The 18,565-nt window shown below is 49.7% G+C and overlaps 1 protein-coding gene and 1 long non-coding RNA gene across 3 annotated transcripts; one reads left to right on the top strand and one right to left on the bottom strand.

Annotated features, from left to right (window-relative positions):
* Positions 1-3: 3 nt before the first annotated feature.
* On the bottom strand, positions 4-18,092 carry LOC125327317 (acyl-CoA 6-desaturase-like). Of its 2 annotated transcripts, XM_048306747.1 has the most exons (13): positions 17,613-18,092; positions 13,957-14,067; positions 12,795-12,992; positions 12,580-12,681; positions 11,960-12,085; positions 10,704-10,764; positions 10,296-10,372; positions 10,033-10,130; positions 9,357-9,453; positions 8,354-8,433; positions 7,188-7,313; positions 6,227-6,300; positions 4-234 (listed from the first exon to the last, which is right to left on the bottom strand). In XM_048306747.1, the coding sequence occupies exons 1-12, from the start codon at positions 17,817-17,819 to the stop codon at positions 6,249-6,251; spliced, it is 1,335 nt and encodes a 444-aa protein (XP_048162704.1). In that variant the 5' UTR covers positions 17,820-18,092; the 3' UTR covers positions 4-234; positions 6,227-6,248. The 2 variants fall into 2 exon arrangements, with proteins under 2 accessions (XP_048162704.1, XP_048162703.1); XM_048306746.1 differs by lacking the exon at positions 4-234 and having other exon boundaries at positions 4,715-6,300.
* Positions 6,300-15,668, top strand: LOC125327440. Its single transcript, XR_007204255.1, has 2 exons — positions 6,300-7,033; positions 8,895-15,668. It is a non-coding gene; the product is annotated as an uncharacterized LOC125327440 (long non-coding RNA).
* Positions 18,093-18,565: the final 473 nt, after the last annotated feature.

The following is an 18,565-nucleotide window of genomic DNA, read 5'->3' as shown; positions in this document are numbered from 1 at the left end:
TTCATTTCCACTCATGCTTTATTTCCCCCTCCCCAGGTGATGGTGAAGCACGGGCTGTGCTGCTCCGCTCCGTTTGGGGTTGTGAGTGTGGCCTGAAGGTGTGTGGACTTGCAAAGGGTGATAATTTCAACTCTGAGTGATTTACCTGGAGATCCTGGGCCAGGAACTGGCTCCAGCTGAGCAACCAACAGCATCTTCAGCTCAGAACCCAAATTTCCAGGTTTTGTCAGGCATCTGTAAGCAAAAAGGGAACAAAACACACAGGGAAAGTGCAGTATGGCTCCTGTATCTTATTAAGCAGCAGCTGTTTTTTTAATGAAGGCCAGGCTAATTGAGGCCAATTAAATTAATCAGGCAAGTGAACCAGCCACACCCATTCCAAGGAGGATGGGTGCAATCACAGGCAATTAGTGTGATTAATATTCTCACTGTCATCCCCACAGCCAGCACCTGGCCAAGAAGTTGGGGAGTTACCTAACTGTGCTCAGGAGGATGCTGCGGGCGAAGGTGGTGCTTCCAGGTGATGATCCTTCTCCTTGGCCTTTTCCCACTCCTTTCTCGAATTCCCACTGAGCCTCCCTTGACCTGAGCAGCCTGGACTTGGCCTTCAAACCTCAGTGGCTGGCAGAAGGTGGAAAAGCTCTGACACAGGATGTTTTAGAAAACATCATCATTCACCCCACTGGAACTTACATTTGCACCCTCCAGCCTCTCTAGGGGATAGACAACACCTTTATTTTCATTTTTTATTATTATTCATTTATGTAATTTGTATTTATTTTATTCTATTTTATGTTCTGCTGTGGGGGAATGATTCACCTCCTGGCTCACTCTGGAATTCTGGATTATTCCCTTCATACTCTTTACAACACTGTTTCCAAATGGATGTTGAGTGTGTGGCTGGAAATGTGAATGGAATATTCACCTTACAGCAGCTCCAACAATGCCCTGTTCTGTAGAATCCCCAGGGCAGAGGGATGGTGTAGGGAGGGCTCAGTATGGAAGTGTTTCTATGTGCTATTTGAGGAATTCAGACTAATTTTTCAATAAAATATGTATGATAACATGATATAACCCAGCACAAATAGTGTATAAAAACTGAGGTTTTTTCCAGAGGCTAAACTTGATGTTGACTTTTTACTTTTTAAACAGAGTTTAAAAAACCTGTTGCAAGAAGGGAGCTCACAAATGTGGCTGCCCCATCCCTGTAAAGTGTTCGAGGCCAGCTTGGAGGGGGTAAAAACTGCACATCTGAACACCATGAACCTGTTTTTCCCCACACTGATGCCACACACAAATTATGTTGTGAAGCAGTTTCCTGAGACCTCTAGAACTGGGCCCCTGCAGAGTAAGTAAACCATGATGATTTTTTTTAAAGCAATGCTGTTTATGGATGAAGATAGTGATTTGTAGTGGTTAATTTTTGTGTAAGAGCCCCCTGTGTTTGTGTTAGGGGAGCCTGTTTATTCTGGGATGGAATGAAAGCCCCAAAAATGGGGTCATTCTCTGCTTTGGGTTCTGTGACACCTCGTGGCACCTGCTGTCTGGGCAGGATGAGTTTGCCTATGGAGCAATTCCTGTGGACTCTGGCAAGCTGCAGTGTTGGTTTTAGGGGACAGATAAGGGTAATCTGGCCATCGCATTGTCTCCTGACCCGGGACAGCCTGTGAGCTTCCTTTGTCTGCCCCTCCACCTGATGAGACGGGTTTCAATGGGTTCATTTGGCAGAACCAGCTCTGTTAAAGCCTCTGGGCTGACCTCGAGACAGTTTTGACCTAAAACCCACTGCTGATGTCAGCTCCAAACCCACCAAAGCATCGGATGGTGCTGTGGGTTGGGAAAGCTGCTGCAAGGTGCTCAGCACACCCCGGGATGAGCCACGAATGGGCACAAAATGGGCTTCTGGAAAATTGTAAAATGCTTCTATGAAGTTTTCACAACAATTTTGTTCTCAGCTGCCTCCCCAGACAGTCTGGAGGCTGAGTTTGAGCAGCCAGGCAAATCTTTGGCAGGAAAATCTCCTTTCCTTTGGTGCTTGTTCCCAGGATAAGGGGAAGCAGCTCCATTGATCATCCTGAGCTTGTGGAGGCTGATGAAGAAACCCATTTGTGCTATTAAAGTCACTGATATCAAAGTAATTCCACTAATTTCACCACATGAAGTGGAAAAAAGACTTTCCACACTTACTGGCTAACAGCTCCTCCATAAAAAACCCCAGGAAAACCAAGGGAAGCCATAATCAGCAAGTCTGATCCCGGATCCTTTTTTAGTCTCCTTCCACAGTGTTCTTGGCTTGGGATCTGATGTTGAACTGCTAAAAACAGCAGTTAGGAGGCTAAATGTGAAATTGGAGCTTGACTCGCCCTTTATATCAAATCCTACCCTGACCCTTTACAATTCTGCATTTGAACATGTTTTTGATCTCGGAGCAAAACCCGGATGGTGAAATTCCCACCCTAGAAATGTCCCAACTTGCTTAGTTGGCATCTCCGTGCCACCTGCTCATGGGTTTGTGTGGCAGAAGGCACTCCAAGAGGGAACAAAGTTCCTGAGCACCAGTGACTCTGGAAAAAACCCCACATAAAGCATTTATATGGTCAACAAATAGTTATGATTTTATTGAGTGGTAGAATACACAAGAAAAAAAAAAAAGGGTTCTTTTCGAGTTACTGGAATATTCATTTCCTTTTTTAAAGAATGAAACAAAGCAGGAGCTGTCCTATAAGGAATGTGGGTTTGCTGCTTTAACATCGGGAATGTTAGGGCTTTGTTAGGAAGGCTTTCTTAGGAAAGCATCTACGAAGGAAAAGGATGTCTTTGCCCTAATAAAGACTTCAAATCCAGCCAGGGAGCTCAGCCCCTGCAGCAGGGAATGATGGTGCCTGGAGATGGGTCCTGACAAGCCTCCCAAGCCCTATCTCAGTGAGCAGTTGGGATTTGGGCTTCTCAGATCCATGCTTGGAGGGAAATCTCCAAGGAAAGTCCCCTGATTCCCACTGTGCCTCTCTCTGGAAACTGGGGGCAGTGAGTCCCTGCTCCCAGAGCTGCCGGAGCAGGGGCTCAGTGTGAGATCCAGCTCATTCCGAGGTGCCTGTGGATGTCACCAGTCCCTGCCACCCCCTCTGAGCCCCAGCTCTGCCCTGTCCTGCCCTGTGTCTCCAGCACAGTCCTCCAGGCAGATTCCAGCCATGCTGGGAGATCACGATTCCAAATTTCTTCTCCTTCACCCCTCAGTATTTTTTCTCCCCCTCTCATGCATCCCTCCCCAACCCCCAACCTTCCCAAACTTCTCCCATTTCTCCTTCTCCTCCCAAAACACCCCCAGAGGCTTCTCTTTGCTGCAGTTTGTGCTTTTCTCTGCCATCCTCGACCATCCTGGTCCTCCAGCTCCTACTCCACTCCCACACAGTGAGTGAGGAGAACAAATCCAGTCCTTCCCTGGCTGTTGTTTGATTCTCTGCCCTGAAACCAGCTCTGTTTCCAGCTCCCCATTGCCATGTGGTGTAGCTGGGTTCAATAAACCCTGGCAGGCTCCCAGCATCTCTTACTGGTTATGTTTTTTCTTTTTTTTCGTGTTTGTGTCTCATTACAATGCAAATGAGTGACCTTTATCGAGAGAGAAAGTGGACAAGATTTCACCTCATTATTTTCAGAGAAGCTGGTTAGTTAAGAGTTCTCAGAAAGCTGGGCAAAGCTGTGCTGAAAATTCTGTGTTTCAGTCATTTTGATGGCAAACTTTAACCTGCTCATGCCTCACTCATTGCTGCCTTGTTGGAGACAAAGCCAAGGAAGCTCGTGGGAAGTTTATATCTGTCCACATTTCCAGCTTTACTGAAACTTCTGGAATATCTCCAGATAAACCTAATTCTACTTGGAGAACAATGATAACAAAGCAGGTTGATCCAGACTTCCAGGGCTCTTTGTCAGGGATCTGTTTGACCTGCTCCCGTTAAAGGGTGGAGAGCTTAAAGAATCCTGGGATGGTTTGGGTTGGAAGGGACAATAAAGATCATCCAATTCCACCCTCCTGCCATGGACAGGGACACCTTCCCTAGATCAGGTTGCTTGAAACCTCATCCAGCCTGGCCTGGAACACCTCCAGGGATGGGGTATCAACAAAGAATCAAGGCACGTAGGAAAACAGCTCAAATTCCAAGACAGAAAGCTGGGATTTTTTGGAGGGAGAGGAAGAAAATGTATGAGCCAGAGACGGTTTGCCTGAAAAAATAATGAGTTTTGGTGGGGAAAAAAATGCCCATTTACCTAAGAGCTGATCTTTCCCAAGATGAACCCAAACAGTTTCCTAAGAAGAAAAGTGAGAACAGGAGGACAAGGCTAAGGAGGAACATATTTGCTCTGGAAATAAGACAAAAAAACCAAGGGCTGTCAGAGGAATAAGCTGGAGATTTAAAAGCTTGCAGTGCTGATGCCACTGTGCTTGTGGTCATCCTTGCTGGAGCTCAGTGAGGTCACATTCAAGGAGTCAGAAAGGGATGCACAAATTAAGGCAGTCCTGATGAGGTTAGCCAAATCCCAGGCTCGCTCCTTACTACCTGCCAGGGAAATCACAGCATCCAGAAGGATGTTATTTGTGTAGCTTTTCACCCTAAACATTCCTGGTGGTACTTGGGTAGGCAAAACCCCCAGCACAAGCCCTTTACAAACCCTCAGTATCACTGGCTTGCTGAAGTTGCAAGATGCTGAATTCCCCATCTGTAAGCAAAGATAAAATCTCATTTTATTCTCCAAAGAAGCCGGGGAGGGAATACATTTATTTTTTTTAGTGCTGGCCACAGTCCCGGAGTCACCTCTGTTCATGATGAAGCACCTTGCTGATTCTATGGGATGCTGTTAGGATTCAGGGATTTGACAGAGAAGATCCAGTTTCAGAGGTGAGGGAAGTAATGAGGCGTGTGAAGTAACCAGCATCTCCCTCCTGGTGTTTCCAGGGAGCACCGAGGTGGATGCTGGAGCTGGAGGCTGCTTTTGGAACCACAGCCCTTTGTCCTAAATCAAACATCTCTTCTGCTGTGTTGCAGCTGAACCTGGACCCCTGGATTTATTTGGGGTCAGGTTGCCTGTTCCAGAAGCACCTGGAAGCTGTTCAGCCATCTCTCCCGGTAAGCCATTAGTGGGTTTTGGTAATTAGGTGCTGGGCAGAAAATTGAGTTTTAAACAACTTGTACGAGGGTTCTCCAAAGGTGTCACATCAGCAGCAGAGCCTGGGCAGTCCTGATTCCAGACTGTTTGGGCAGCTCCTCCTTCTGCAGGGAGAACTCCTTTCCTCCTGCGATTGTTCCCAAGGGAAGGGTGAACGGTGCCATGGCTCCTGGCCTCGGGCAGGCGGGGAGAGGCTCGGTGCCTGCCAGGCGTGTGCAGACAGGCAGAACCCTGGGCTTCTGCCGGGCAGGGTGGTGAAAAGGCCATTTGCGGTTCCCCCGCAGCACTGAGGAGCAATTAGCACGTTTTGCTTGTGTGATTGTTTTGGTCTTTTGTGTGGTTTGCTGACCAATCGCCCGTGCCAGACCTGCTGCTCATTAAAAAGAAAACAGACCCTCTCCTAAAGGAGACATTTTGCTGTTTAAGCCCAGAAATCTTCTACAGACCCCTGGGAATAGGGGCTGATCCTACAAACACGGCTATGTTAGCCCTGCTGTGGTTAGGGGTTAGCTGTGCAGGGCCAGAGTCACAGCTTGACTAAAGGGATGCTATGGTTAGAGAAGGGAAGGAGGCAGGGAAAGGAGGGAGCTGGGTTCTGGACAGGGCTGGAAGCACAGCCCAGCAGCTGCCAGTCCCGTGGGATGTGATTCCTCTTTCACACAAACATGGGAAAGAGGCATGAGTTGGCTGTGGTGTCCTTGGATTGCAAACACTCACTGAGACCTCAAAAAACCCTTAGGTGCGAACCGGGGTTTGTGTGGTTTAGGCAGAACGAGGACGAATCTTGTGAAAAGAAGGTCAAGGTCAGATATTAATGCCCCTTTTTTAAACATTCCTCATCATCCTCTCTCAACCTTCCGTTCCCTGTGATGCTGGCCTCGCTTTCCACCCTCTGGAGCACATTTTAAATCTGCCTGGATTAAACAGGTTGCCTGGGCCTGCGCCAGAAGCAGCTGACAAGAGAGGAAACTCCCCTCCAACCGTGGATTTAGACTGAGATCTGAGAGTAAAAGACACAAGTGTGATCCCCCCTCCCCATGCCCCCCCATCCCTCCCGGTCACTCACACCTCCCCAGAAAGATTCATGATCACTTATGGAGATAAGCATCCAGCCAGAGATCTCCAGATTTCTTTAGGGACCTATGGGAAGAAAAGGAGGAGAAGTTTGGGAATCTTGCTGCTGTCGTGTTTTTTCCTGCAATGGAGCCTATTGCTGAATTTTAATATCAATCATAGGCTCACACTCACAGAACCCACCCTCTGGCAGTGTGAAGCCATTCCCCTTTGTCCTGTCACTCCAGGCCCTTGTCCAAAGTCCCTCACCAGCTCCTTTGGAGCCCTTTTAGGCACTGGAAGGGGCTGCAAGTCCTCTTGGGAGCCTCCAGGCTTCACCCCACTGTGCCTTGGTGCTGCATGGCCCTGTCCTAACTGGATTTGAGGACAAAAGCAGGTTTGGAACCAGTTTTCAGCTCTCCCACCCTTTGTGGCCACCCCTCTTCAATCTGCCTGTGCTCAGAGTGGTTTGTGCAGGAGGTGCCTGGACTGCAGAGCTTTCTCATGTTCCCTGCCATGAATTATTCCCCTCGGAGTAACTGAGACAGCAACATTAACACCGAGGCTGCTGACAAGGGCCGTTAGACTCGTCTCCAGCTCTGCCTGCAGGGAATTGCCTGTTGCTGCTGGCAGGGCTCTCAGGGGACACAGCAGAGGCTGTAACCTGACCTGTTTCCCTTTGATTCGTCTCACTTTGCAGCAGGAGCCACCAGCTGTCAGAACAGGGTGGTATAAAAATCAGAATCATTAAGGTTGGAAAAGGCCTCTAAGATCCACCCCAGCACTGCTGAGCCACCATGTCCCCAGATGCTGTGATCAGGTTTGTACCCATCTGAAGGTTAAGTGTTCGGTACTTTGACAGCAAGCAACAGCACAAATTTCTGAAGGGTCTGTTGAGTCCTGAATCCTCTGTGCTAGAAAATATTGGGTGTCCCTGGAAAAATGAGCTGCAGGGGGGATCAGGAGGGCCTTACCCAACGATGTCTACAAATGCTTTCCCAAGGGGCTTCTCCTCATACGGGACTCCGTACTTGGCACATAATGACTTCACCAAAGGCTTCACCTTCCAGAAGTTATGCCGTGGCATTGTTGGAAACAGGCTGGAGAGGAGAGAGAGAAAACAAAGCTGAGAAAGCTCACGAGATAAGCACCAAGGGATGGGCATCTCTGTTTGCATCCTCAGGGGCTTGGTGTTGGTGCCTCCTCAAGCTGTACAGACAAAGGAAGAGAGGCACAGAGACATCCCTGCTTTACACTCCTCTGTCTCAAGGAGGAGGTGAAAACTGATTTTCCTGCCATGCCTCAAAGCAAAGCCATGCTCAGGACACACTGAAAGCCAGTTCGTGCAAGAAGGGACACGAGTGTGCAATGAGAGGGCAGCAGGAGTGAGGGAACAGCCTCAGAGATGGCCGCCCATTTCCTCTGGGAATAATTGTTTCTTGCTGAACTGAATTCCCAGTGACCTGCTTTTCCACCTCTGGAAGCAGGTAAAGAAGGATCTTGGGGGACCTTTCCCTATGTTTTTCATGGAGATTTCCTAAGCTGGCTCCCAAACCATGCAGCCTCACCCTAAAAACCTTTTCTTCTATGTTTGCTGTTGCCATTGGCAACAGACTGTCCATATGGCCCTGGTTTCCATATTTTTTCTGGAATCTGGTACCCAGCATCCTACACAGTCCCACACTCTATAAAACACTGGAATGCTTTAGGGGAGGGGAGTTTTCTGAGGTGGATGCTTGGCATATGAGCCCACAGCCTTTGTAATGGTAGATGCATAATGACGACTCCTAATTAAACCCTAAATTAAGGCTGTGAGAGTGGAAGCTTTGCAGCAAGAGAGAAAAATGTCGTGGCTGTAATAGAAGCAGACTACCATGGAATGGTTTGGGTGAGAAGGGATCTTAAAGCTCATTCAGTTCCCGCCCCACCACGGGCAGGAACACCTTCCACTATCCCAGGTTGCTCCAAGCCCCATCCAACATGGCCTGGAGCACTTCCAGGGATGGGGCAGCCACAACTTTCACTGCTGTGTAGTCTGGAACTCTTTTTCCTTGGCATATGATCCTGCCCCACCTCCTAATTCCGTCTCCGGGGCTGTGACAAGCTGGCAGTGCCCTCACGATGCCGGCTCCGTACTCACTGGTGCTCGATCTGGAAGTTCAGGTGCCCGGTGAACCAGTCATTGAAAAAGGACTGCTCAATGTTGCAGGTCGCTGCCATCTGCCAGGAGAGAGAAAACTGTGAGGATTTGGCTCGTCCCAAAATCAGGGTGAAATTGCTCTTCCTGAGCTCTGGGAGTGCAGAGCCTGCCGTGCTGGGCCTGCTGGGTGCAGCAAGGGGAGCTTTAATCCTCCCTCAGGGCCTCAGGTAATCAAACTTGCACTGGTGGTGAAGTGATGTAGCCCAAGCCCAGATTCCTAAATCTCAGCCTCTCCCATTGGAGATCAGAGGGTTGGCAGCAGTACCAAGGTGGAAAATGGGAGGAAAATGCATGGACACAAAGCTTCCCCATCCCCATGTAGTTATTGCCCAGTTTGCCTTAAGTGTGATATTCTGACAATATTTCTTAGGTATTCTTGCTATTAGTTTTCATAAAATTAGATGTTTTTTCTTAAAATTCTTAAAATGCAACCAAATTTTTTATTGGGTTCCTCCCTCAGACATCTTATTTGGATTTGCAGGGAGACAGAACTGCCAAAATATCAAGAGTATGGTTCTAGAATAAAGAAAAGGAAAGGGAGCACACAGTCACTCATCTTCCAGAACAAAAGGACAAAGGCAGCTTCCAAAATGAAGAGTCACCACTTTTTCCTCAGCTGTCTTCCTGTGGAATCTACAGGCCTGGCCAAAACACCCACGAATATTTTTCTGGATTTGCAGTCACATCCAGCATCAGTCACCAGTCATTCCCTCTCTCAACTTGCCTCCAGGAGCAGGTAACCTTTTAATTGTCAAAGTAATTGCAGAACTTTGGAACTCCATGTCTTTGCCCAGCATTGCTGGCTCTGGGAAGAACATCTTTATAGGAGAAGTCACGGACAAGACACTCTATCCTAATAAGGGGTGGTGGTAACCCTCACACTCTCTGAGTAAATCCCATTTTGGGGGGAGTCAGGGGTGTTTTTTTCTCCCCTCCCAGTTACCTGGGAGCTCAGCCAGTCTCTGTGCTTCTCGGAATCAATTTCCATTGGAATGTGATTCATCTGGGTGACCCACACGAACCAGTGGCTCTCCAGAAACCTGCAAAGCCAGGAAAAATTGTGACAATTTCTGCCAGATGTGGAGACATCAGGTGGGGTTTGCAGGGAGCAGCAGAGACTTGGATGGATGTTGACAAGGAATTGCCTGGAATCATCCTCATTCCAGGCTTGTTTTCTGAAAGAGCAGATGATCTGATTTTGCAATTTTGCTTTTTTTTCTTGCACTTTCAGTTTCATCAAAAATTTTGGGAATAATGGGCCAGTTGTGCTAAGTTTTCCAGCTTCATTTCAGACTTGGAGCTTGCACAGGATTACCTCCACAGTCAGCTGGGAAGAGGGCGGGATGAGACACTCTGGGAGGGTCCAGCCATGACCAAAGTGGGATCAGCAGTGTGTGGGAACAGGGAATGAGGAAAGGGAGGAGAATCCTGGCTGGACCATGGTGGGGCAGGGGGAGATGCAGGTAGGAGAAGATGTCGAGTGCCAGAGGAGCTAGAATTGGGAGGGAAGCCAGAATTCCTGAGAGGGAAGTGAAGCAGTGGGACACAGCAGAGCTGAGGCCAGGCTCAAACAGCACTGGAGGGATGGCAGAGCAGCAGGGATGCCCTTGAGCCCCTACCTGACAAACGTGAGGAGACCCAGGGATCCCAGGATGCCATAGAACGGGATGTAGGTGAGGAAGTAGCGCAGGTAGTAGCTGATGGCCCAGGCCAGGTCCTGGGGGGAGAGAGAAAACACCAGGCATCACTTCGCCCATCTTGGGTAACGTGTCCTTGCTGGGGATGTTGGGAACAGTGGGTAATTCCTGCTGGGCCCCTGGCCTCCCTCTCTGCTCCAGTTTCCTGCCAGACCCCATAAGGATGGAGGGAATGTTTCACTCACCGCCCAGAACCTGCGCCTGATCATGGTCGAGATGATTTGGATTTGGAAATACACAGGGATGAGCAGAGGCGGGAAGACTGCAAGGCAAAGGGAAATGGTTTGGCCATCAGAGGGGTGGGAAGGTGTGTGGCATGAGGGACTGCTTCCATGGAACTGGGAACATGCAGTTTTTCCATGGAGCCTCTCACATGGAGGTCATTCCCAGCCTCAGCTCTTTTACATTCCCTTGCTCTACAGGGCAATGTTCCAGGTGTTTGGACATCCCTGAGCTGATTTTGGGAGCTGCACAGGGTCCTGAGGAAGGGTGGGATGAGCTGGGATTTGAAGAGTTGCTCTGCTCACACAGTGAGGGCTGGAAAGGACAAGTGGCATTCCAGGAAAAGGGAAGAGAGGAGGGTGGATACTCACTGAGGAAGAAGTACTCGTGCTGGTGGTTGTAAGGCAGGTACTTCAGCTTCTTCTTGCCATACTGCAGGACACAAGGACACAGCTCAGCCTGGGATCAGGATGTTCCCAGGTAAAAGCAGATTCTCTGCAATAATTCCTAATTTATTGACCAGGGAGTTTTGACTGAATTCCCACCAGCAATTTGGTGTGATTAAATATCCTGACTTTGTCCTTGTGTTAGGTGTAAACTCAATTTTTACAGATAATCTCTATTTATTTGATGGGATTTTGATGCACTTCGCCTGCTGCCATCCCTGTGTCTGTGATAAGAACTGCCAGCACCTCCATCTTTACTAATATCAATGTGACAGGGATGAAGTCTGATTTTTTGGAAGGGAAGGCTTGTAGCACCGACAAATCAGGCACATTATTCCCTCTGGGCTGAGCTCTGCAAGGCTGTGCACTTGGCATCATCTGGAAAAGGATTCTATACCAGCGTGAGAATATTAGGATAGACTGATCCAGGCCTAATATTAGATATTTTGAGGAGGAAGTCCAGTTTTCCTTGTTACCACAAATGTTTAGGTTTTCCTTTAAGTCTGCTTTCTCAATAATACAAAATCTGGCTGAGAAACCATTTTTAATGTTGTATTCCCCTGTGTTGTCTTTGCTGCTTGTCCATTTTCTTGGGGTTTTGCTTTTAAAACTAGAAACCCTTGTTCCATTGTGAAAACCACCACAATTTAAGTGCTTTGCATAGGTTTTTATAAACAGGCAGTAAATATTTTGGCTCTGGAGGGGCAGATTGAATTAAAATTAAAATCACTTGATGCTGGAAGACATTTGCTATGGAAATGGAAGGTTAGTTTTGAAATGCTCCTGCTGGAATACTGAGGAACACCATATTTCCCCCTCATGCTGGCACTTCAAGCCAGCAGGATGAAGTGGCCTTGAGTGGCTTTCTGCTTTCTCTCCAAGCCCATCTGCATTATTATTCCCGAGTTAGCCCAGGACACTGTCTCCTGTGGTCAGCACAGGAAATGGATTGGGAATTAATAGTCAGTGCTGCTCCTCAGCGCAAGGGTTGGCTCCAAACTCCTGTCAGACAACGTAGCCAGACAAAATCCCTGGATTAAGCATTTCCTTTCTAGCATTCCTGGAAGTCCTGCCTGTGTAAGTCATGTCTAACAATGGGAGCCAACTCCTGGATTTGCACAACCACTCTCTGAGGGCCCTCTCAGACAGTAGGTTTCCACGTTTTCCCCACTTTTCCTTACCTCAACAGGCTGTGTGTCCCCAAGGACAAAAATGTGCAGCATGTTCACATCTGGGTCCTTCTTGAAGATGTTGGGCTTGGCGTGGTGCTGGAAGTGGCGGTGGTTCCACCAGTTTGCAGAGGCACCCTGGGCAAGGAGAACAAGGAGTTTTCATCCATGGGGAGCTGCTCCCAAGGTGGGATTACCCCATCATTTATGAGAACTAAAGTGGTGAGACTCAGGTTGTGGCCAAAGTGGGATTTGCTTTGGAAAGAGCAGCAGGCAGGGAGTGCTGGAGTTGTTGGTTGCTATGAGACTGCTGGTTCCAGAGGGATCCCCAAGGATCATCCATATTGAAAGAACATGGAATAAATACACTCTGAGTGAGTTACAGGTCACTGTGTCTTCCCAGAAAATGCTGGAATGGTTTGGGTTGGAAGGGACTTTAAAGCTCATCCAGTCGCAGCTCCCTGCCATGGGCAGGGACACCTTCCACTAGCCCAGGCTGCTCCATGGACAATGGTCACCAACTTTTTTTGTGCCTCTGCTCACTTTGGGAAGGCTGAGAGCCTCCCTTTCCTACTGGGCCACAGCCAAAGGGATGGATTCCCAGAATTCCCTGGCTCCATAATTCCCTTTACCTTCAGGTGTCCAATGACAAACTTGTGGAAGATGTGGTTCCAGGAAGACTTCTTGAAGACAGAGAGGTGTCCAAAATCATGCTGCAGCCAGCCTGCCTGGGCCTGGGATGAGGGGAAATCAGATAGTTAGGAAGCTATTGGGAATCAGAGCTAAGCAGGAAAGAAATGGAGATGGAGGGCATGTTGGGAGTGTGAGGAAGAGCCCTCTTTGTCACCTGGCAAGTTGTAAGGATGCAGGCAAGGATGAGGGTTGTGATCCAGCCGGTCCCAAAGTAGGAAACCATGAGCCAAGCCAAAACTTCCATGGCAATGATGTGGCCCAGGTAAAGGGAGAAGAACAAAGGGCTGGCTTGGAACAGGTTCATGTCCTCCACTGTCTTCCGCAGGGTCCGGAAATCCTCCACCAGCTGGGACTGCAACGGGACAGGCAAGAGCAGGGTGAGGCTTGGGAGTGAGCCTGGATGAGTTGCGGGATGGATGGATGGATGGAGGAAGGATGAGCTCCGTGCTAAGGACCCTGGCTTCATATTCCAGCTTTTTGCCCTGTATTCCTAGGAATAAGCATCCTGGCTGGTCTGAGCCCACATCCTGCCCTTTTGGACCTGGAGCCAGGAGAGTAATCCAAGCTCTGTTCAGTGTCCCATCACCTGATGGCTCTTGTCTGAATGAGCTTCCAAGCACCAAGAGAAGCTGGAGCAAGAGGGAATTCAGTGCTATTGTGCCTAATTCCAGAGCTCTGATAATGAGCACCCACTATCACCTGTCATCCATTCAATCCATGGGCCAGCTCCTGTGCAGCCATCCATGAGGAGCATTGCTGGGTCACTGGGGGCCAGCACTGTCCCCTCTATTGTGAGTGACACAGATATCTCACAATCATGGCCAGCCACAAACAACGGGGCAGGATTGAGTTTCCTGGCCAGTTGTGCCACGCTCTGGGCCTGAATAATGGATGAGCAGGGATCCAGAGCTGCCCTGGGGATGGGCAGTGGCTGCTGCTCCTTAGCACGGCCACCGAAGCGAGACTTGTGTTTTGGAGCTTGGTCACCAGCAAAGGAGCAGCAGAAGGGACCCTGGAGCTGGGGCACATTTCCCATTCCACATGTCTCAGTTCCCATTTCCCGTCAGGATGGGATCAGTCCAGCCTGGGTGCCTGGAACAGGCTGCCAGAAATTGGCTGTTGGTGGCTCTGTGGGAAAGGCAAGGTTTGTACGGCCAAAAGTGTCACCCCCTTTCCACACACATATGATAGGATGCAAATACTGCTACACGGAGATGTTCAGTCACTGAGAACTCTCCCTCTCTGGAGAACATCCCAAGAGGGAAAAACCAGTGGGAATAGCCACCCTGAACCCCAGCTGAGGAGCAAAAACTCACATTTTTGTCTCGGTCCTGGCTGGGCTCCCCTGGAGCGAGTTCTCCGATAAGCAAGGGCTTGAGAAACTTCTGCACCAAGGTGGGATTGATGTGGAAGGCCTGGAATGCATCCTGGAGTGGAAACAGGAGGAACTGTGTGAGATCCAGAAGTCAGATGTGCGTCCTATTCACTGTGACATTCCCACCCACCTCCAGCAGTTGTGGAACCTGTGGAAGAGGGGGGCCAGGTGACCTCCAGCTCTGTGATCACTGTTTGGGACATTAATTCCACTAAAGCCTGATGAATTTGCTGTCCTGGGAAGGGTGAGACCTGGGATGGCATCCAGCCATATGGTGAAAGGCACCTCAAGAAATTCTTTCTAAGCAACTAAATACTTAAATCCTGTTAATTCCCTTAGAAGGTAGGCAGAGGGGAATTTGTGCAAATCCTTCCTTAGGATAAAAATACCCTTGGAAAGTCTGCTCGTGGAGGCAAGTCAAGAGCGGGGGTGACTGTGGTGACTGAAGCTGGATGTGACTGCAAACACAAAAAATATTCCTGGGTGGTTTGGCCAGGCCTGGAGATCCCAGCGGTAAAACAGCGGAGGAAAAAGTGGTGACTCTTCAGAATAATGCCTTGTTTGTGGAGTCATGTTGATCCTGGCATTCATGAGCTTATCTGACTCTTCTTTTTCTCTATTCCTTCCCCTTCCACATATTTTTGTCTACCTGTATCCCACAGGTGCCTGATGCTCATGAGATCTTGGCCAGATCCTTTCACATGGCACAGTTGGAATTTTAACCCCAAGGACAGCAGCAGGGCCAGAAAGCTGACCCAGATCAGAAACCCTCACTCTGTCCTTGCCCTTTCCTCACTGCACAGAACTGGAGTCAGCTCTTGGAATTCACCTGGGAGAACTGGAAATATTGGTTCCATAAAGTGCTGAGAGAGTATGGAAAAAAAAAAAATAGTTAAAAACAGGAGTCAGGAGCACCGTGCTCTGGCCTTTCCACCCTTGTCCCGTTGCCTAAGAACTGTAGGGACAAACTAAAATCTCCCTCCTGACTCTAAAGAGAAAGGGTGGATTGAAAAGTGCTCCCTCTGTCCAGCTGACCCTTCTGGGAGCTGCCCTCCATCAAAAGTCTGGGGTTCAAACGAGCCAGGCAACGACCTCGGGCCCAAGGCCCACCAAAATCAATAGAAACTTGAACCCATAAATGTGTCACTGAAATGTTGACTCTGGTTCCTGTTTTCCTCCTCTGGTATGATTTGCAGAAGATGTGAAAGAGGAAGGAAAAGCAGAATGAGGGGGGAAGTGAATAGCTGACTGTGCCTACTGCAAGGCTCTGCAGTTTTGGGTGAAAAAAAAGGGGAAGAAAGGGAAAGCGAGAGAGGGTGACACATGAGAAGCGTTAAAAAATGTCCATTCAATACTATTTTAACTGCTGGGAATAAAAAAGTCTTTGGAGGTCTGATTGGGTGCTCACTGCCTGGAGATCCTGCAAGAGACGGAAGGATTGGATTTTTATTGTGTGTATCTCATGAAGCTCCTATACTAATAGGTCCCAAATATAAGATAGCACCTGGATTTTGGAATTGTCCTCAGTTCTGTACTGCAGGTGATAAAAAGCTTAAGGAAGAAGATAATCTCTGAGAAATGCTGTGTGATGTTGGCACTTGACCTCCCAACTTTGTGATCTACTGACCAAATAAACCGAAGTGTTTTATGGGATGTGGGAATTATTCCAGCTGCTTCTGGTGAAGAAAAAAAAAAAAAAAAAGCTTTGTATAATGGAGATAGGAGCTGTACCTGAGCACTGGAAGTGCTTAGAGCCGTCAGCACAAGGATTTTCTTTTACATCCCTGAGCACCTCTGGGACAGACACTGGAAAGTGTCCCTGCCTTCGTGTTCTGTGCGTGAGGTGACACCAGAACAGGCTGGCCCAGACTCAGATGTTGTGTTTAAAAAAAATCATAGAACCATGGAATGGTTCGGGTTGGAAGGGGCTGTAAAAATCATCTCATTCCACTCCCCTGCCATGGGCAAGGACACCTTCCATCGACCAGGTTACTCCAGACCCCATCCAGCCTGGCTGGGACACTGCCAGGGATCCAGGGGCAGCCACAGCTTCTCCGGGCAACCTGTGCCAGGGCCTGCCCACCCTCACAAGGAAGATTTTCCTCCTAAAATCCAATCTAAAGCCTCACACGGTCAAGGCCAAGTCTTTCTCCCCTTGAACAAGAAGGTTTTTTTGGCTGTAAATGGTTGTTCACCACAGGGAAGCTGCAAAACTGATGCCAATCCTGATTTGGTGCTCGGAGGGGTGATGTAACAATTTCAGAGCATTTTGAAGGCCATGCCTTCATGGAGTGTGGGATGCAATGTAGGGTGGGGAGGTGGGAGGAGGACCAGCAATCCTGGAAGCACCAACCTGTGTTTCAGCCTGCCTTTCAAGGATTCCAGACAACTGCAGTAGCAGATGCTTTTTGGTTGCTAATGGAGATAAGGGAGTTAAATTCTTGGGGATAGGAGTCAAACTCCTCCTGTTTGAGCAGCTCTGTGTTTAGGCACTTAAAAGCACAAACCTGGCCCATCTTTTTGAGGGAGAAAGCTACTCATTCAGAGGATTTACTGAAAAGGCACGGAAGGGCCAAAATGCAGCTCAGTGCTTAAAGGAAAAGAATGGAAAATAACCACGGGACGCAGGGAAATGGGGGTTGAAGGAAAGGGAAGGTTCTGCCAAATAATTTTGTCGCACATGGAGCTTCCTCCTTGCTGAGGTGTCAGGAGCTGTGGGAGACCAACAGCTTGTTCCTGCTTGGTCTCTGCACGTTTTGGGAAGAGCTCTGAGGCAGCTTGCATTTCACGAACACGCCCTGAGGGGAGAACATGCTCTCTGGATGCACTTCTGAGGAAGGTGGTTTTGAGGGGAACTCCAGACAGCAAACAATTTATTTCTAATTTGTTCCTTTTTCAAGGCAGGGTTTGTTTTTTGTTTTTTTTTTTTTGTTTTTTTTTTTTTTTTTTGTTTTTTTTTGTTGGTGTTGTTGTTTGGTTTCTTATCTTTTACGGTGCTGAAACCTGAGAGGTGGCTGAACCCAGCGCAGGAACAGCTGGAGCAGCAGCAAATGGTTTGCTGCTTTTCTTTTTCTCTCTCTCTTCTCTGTAGCAACCTGTAACCAAATTCTCCAGAGAATTTTCTCCCGGGGAAAAAAAAAAAAAAAAAAGCTAAAAAGCTCCTTGTTTTAAAGCCTCCTCACAGAAGCAACTTTGAGACACAGCCTGGCCTCTGTTTAACCCTCCCTGTGCTTGGCTGCGTGACTCTGCATGTCACAAACTCCACACTGAAAAAGGGGAGATTTGGGACGCCTTGCTCCTGAATTCAGGGCTCGAGGCACGGCACAAGCAGGAGACAAAGGCAAACTAGCAGGATTTAAGCACAGCAATCCCTACCAACCCATCTTCCAGACACCACGGCTCCGGGGGTGGGGGGGGTGGGGGGGACCTGCATCCACTTGGACCGAGCTGGGAGCAGCGGAAGGGCTGAGCCGGGTGTCCAGCAGGTGTTGGGGAGATGGGGACAGGGGACAGCAGGCAGCTGGCTCCCTTCAGAGAGGGAAGGAGCTGTCAGAGGATGCTGCTGGAGCCGGGAGAGCCGCGGGGGTCGGTCCTTACCGTGGCATCTTCGCCGGCGCAGTGGCTGATCACTCGCTGGCCCCCCGGGTGCCTATTTGCCCACTTGGTGACATTATAAACCTTTCGCTCTATCACCAGCCACTTGTCCGTCCTCAGGTTGTGCTTCTGGATCTCCTCCCAGGTGTAGAAGCGGATCTGCGCCGCCGGCTCCCCCGAATCCCCCCCTTGCTCGCCCCCTTTCCCCATGGGGCCACTGGATTCTTTGTCTTCTTGCCCAAAGGGGGAGAGGAGTGGGGGGAAACTTGTCCCGGCGCCTCTTAGGGATGTGCCGGAGGGGAAGAGCTTTCCTGCCGGGATTGAACTCAGCTGATCCCCTGCTCCCTCCCTTCGCCTTCGCTCATGTCCTCCCTTCTCTTTGTTTCTGGCTTCCCAGCCCTTGGAAGCTCTCCGCCTGCTCGGAAGTGCCCCCTAGGCTGGCTGTCCCCGCACTGATGCACTTTATCCTCGCACATAGCCCTGTGTTTTGAGGGAAGCTCGGCCCCTTCTACCCACACCCCCCCTCGCACCCTCCTCTCGGGCATCCTCCTCACCCCCCCCCCCCCCCCCCGGCATTCTCCCCCCTCGGCATCCCCTCCCTCTCCCAGCATCATCCTTTCTCCCGTGCATTCTCCTCCCTCCCGGCATCCTCCCCTCTCCCCCTCCGCCCCAAACTCAGCATCCTCCTCCCGCGGGCATCTCCCCCTGCCCGGCATCCCGCCCCCCTTTCCCCGGCACCCCCCCTCCGCTCGGTGCCCGGGGCTCTCCCAGCGGGATCAGCCGAGCCCCGGCGCCAATCCCGGCTGTCCCGCCGCCCTCCCACTCCCGGCCATTGGCCCGTCCCGATCTTTCGAAGCGGCTGCGGGCCGGGACCGCCCGGGGCCGGGGGACGGGAGGGTGGGAGCCCCTCGCCTCCTTTTCCTCCTCCTCCTCCTCCTCCCGCTCCGAGCTTCGTG

The sequence above is a fragment of the Corvus hawaiiensis genome, chromosome 6 (genome assembly GCF_020740725.1).
Source record: "Corvus hawaiiensis isolate bCorHaw1 chromosome 6, bCorHaw1.pri.cur, whole genome shotgun sequence".
NCBI lineage: Eukaryota > Metazoa > Chordata > Aves > Passeriformes > Corvidae > Corvus > Corvus hawaiiensis.
This window is presented reverse-complemented; position numbering and strand designations above follow the sequence as displayed.

Excerpts from the sequence above, each read along its gene's own strand:
- LOC125327317 (XM_048306747.1), bottom strand. The coding sequence starts at position 17,819 with ATGGGGAAAGGGGGCGAGCAAGGGGGGGATTCGGGGGAGCCGGCGGCG. Across the intron at positions 12,086-12,579 it reads TTGTCATTGGACACCTGAAG|GGTGCCTCTGCAAACTGGTG; the intron begins GTAAAGGGAATT and ends CTCCTTGCCCAG. Across the intron at positions 8,434-9,356 it reads GAGACTGGCTGAGCTCCCAG|ATGGCAGCGACCTGCAACAT; the intron begins GTAACTGGGAGG and ends CTCTCCTGGCAG.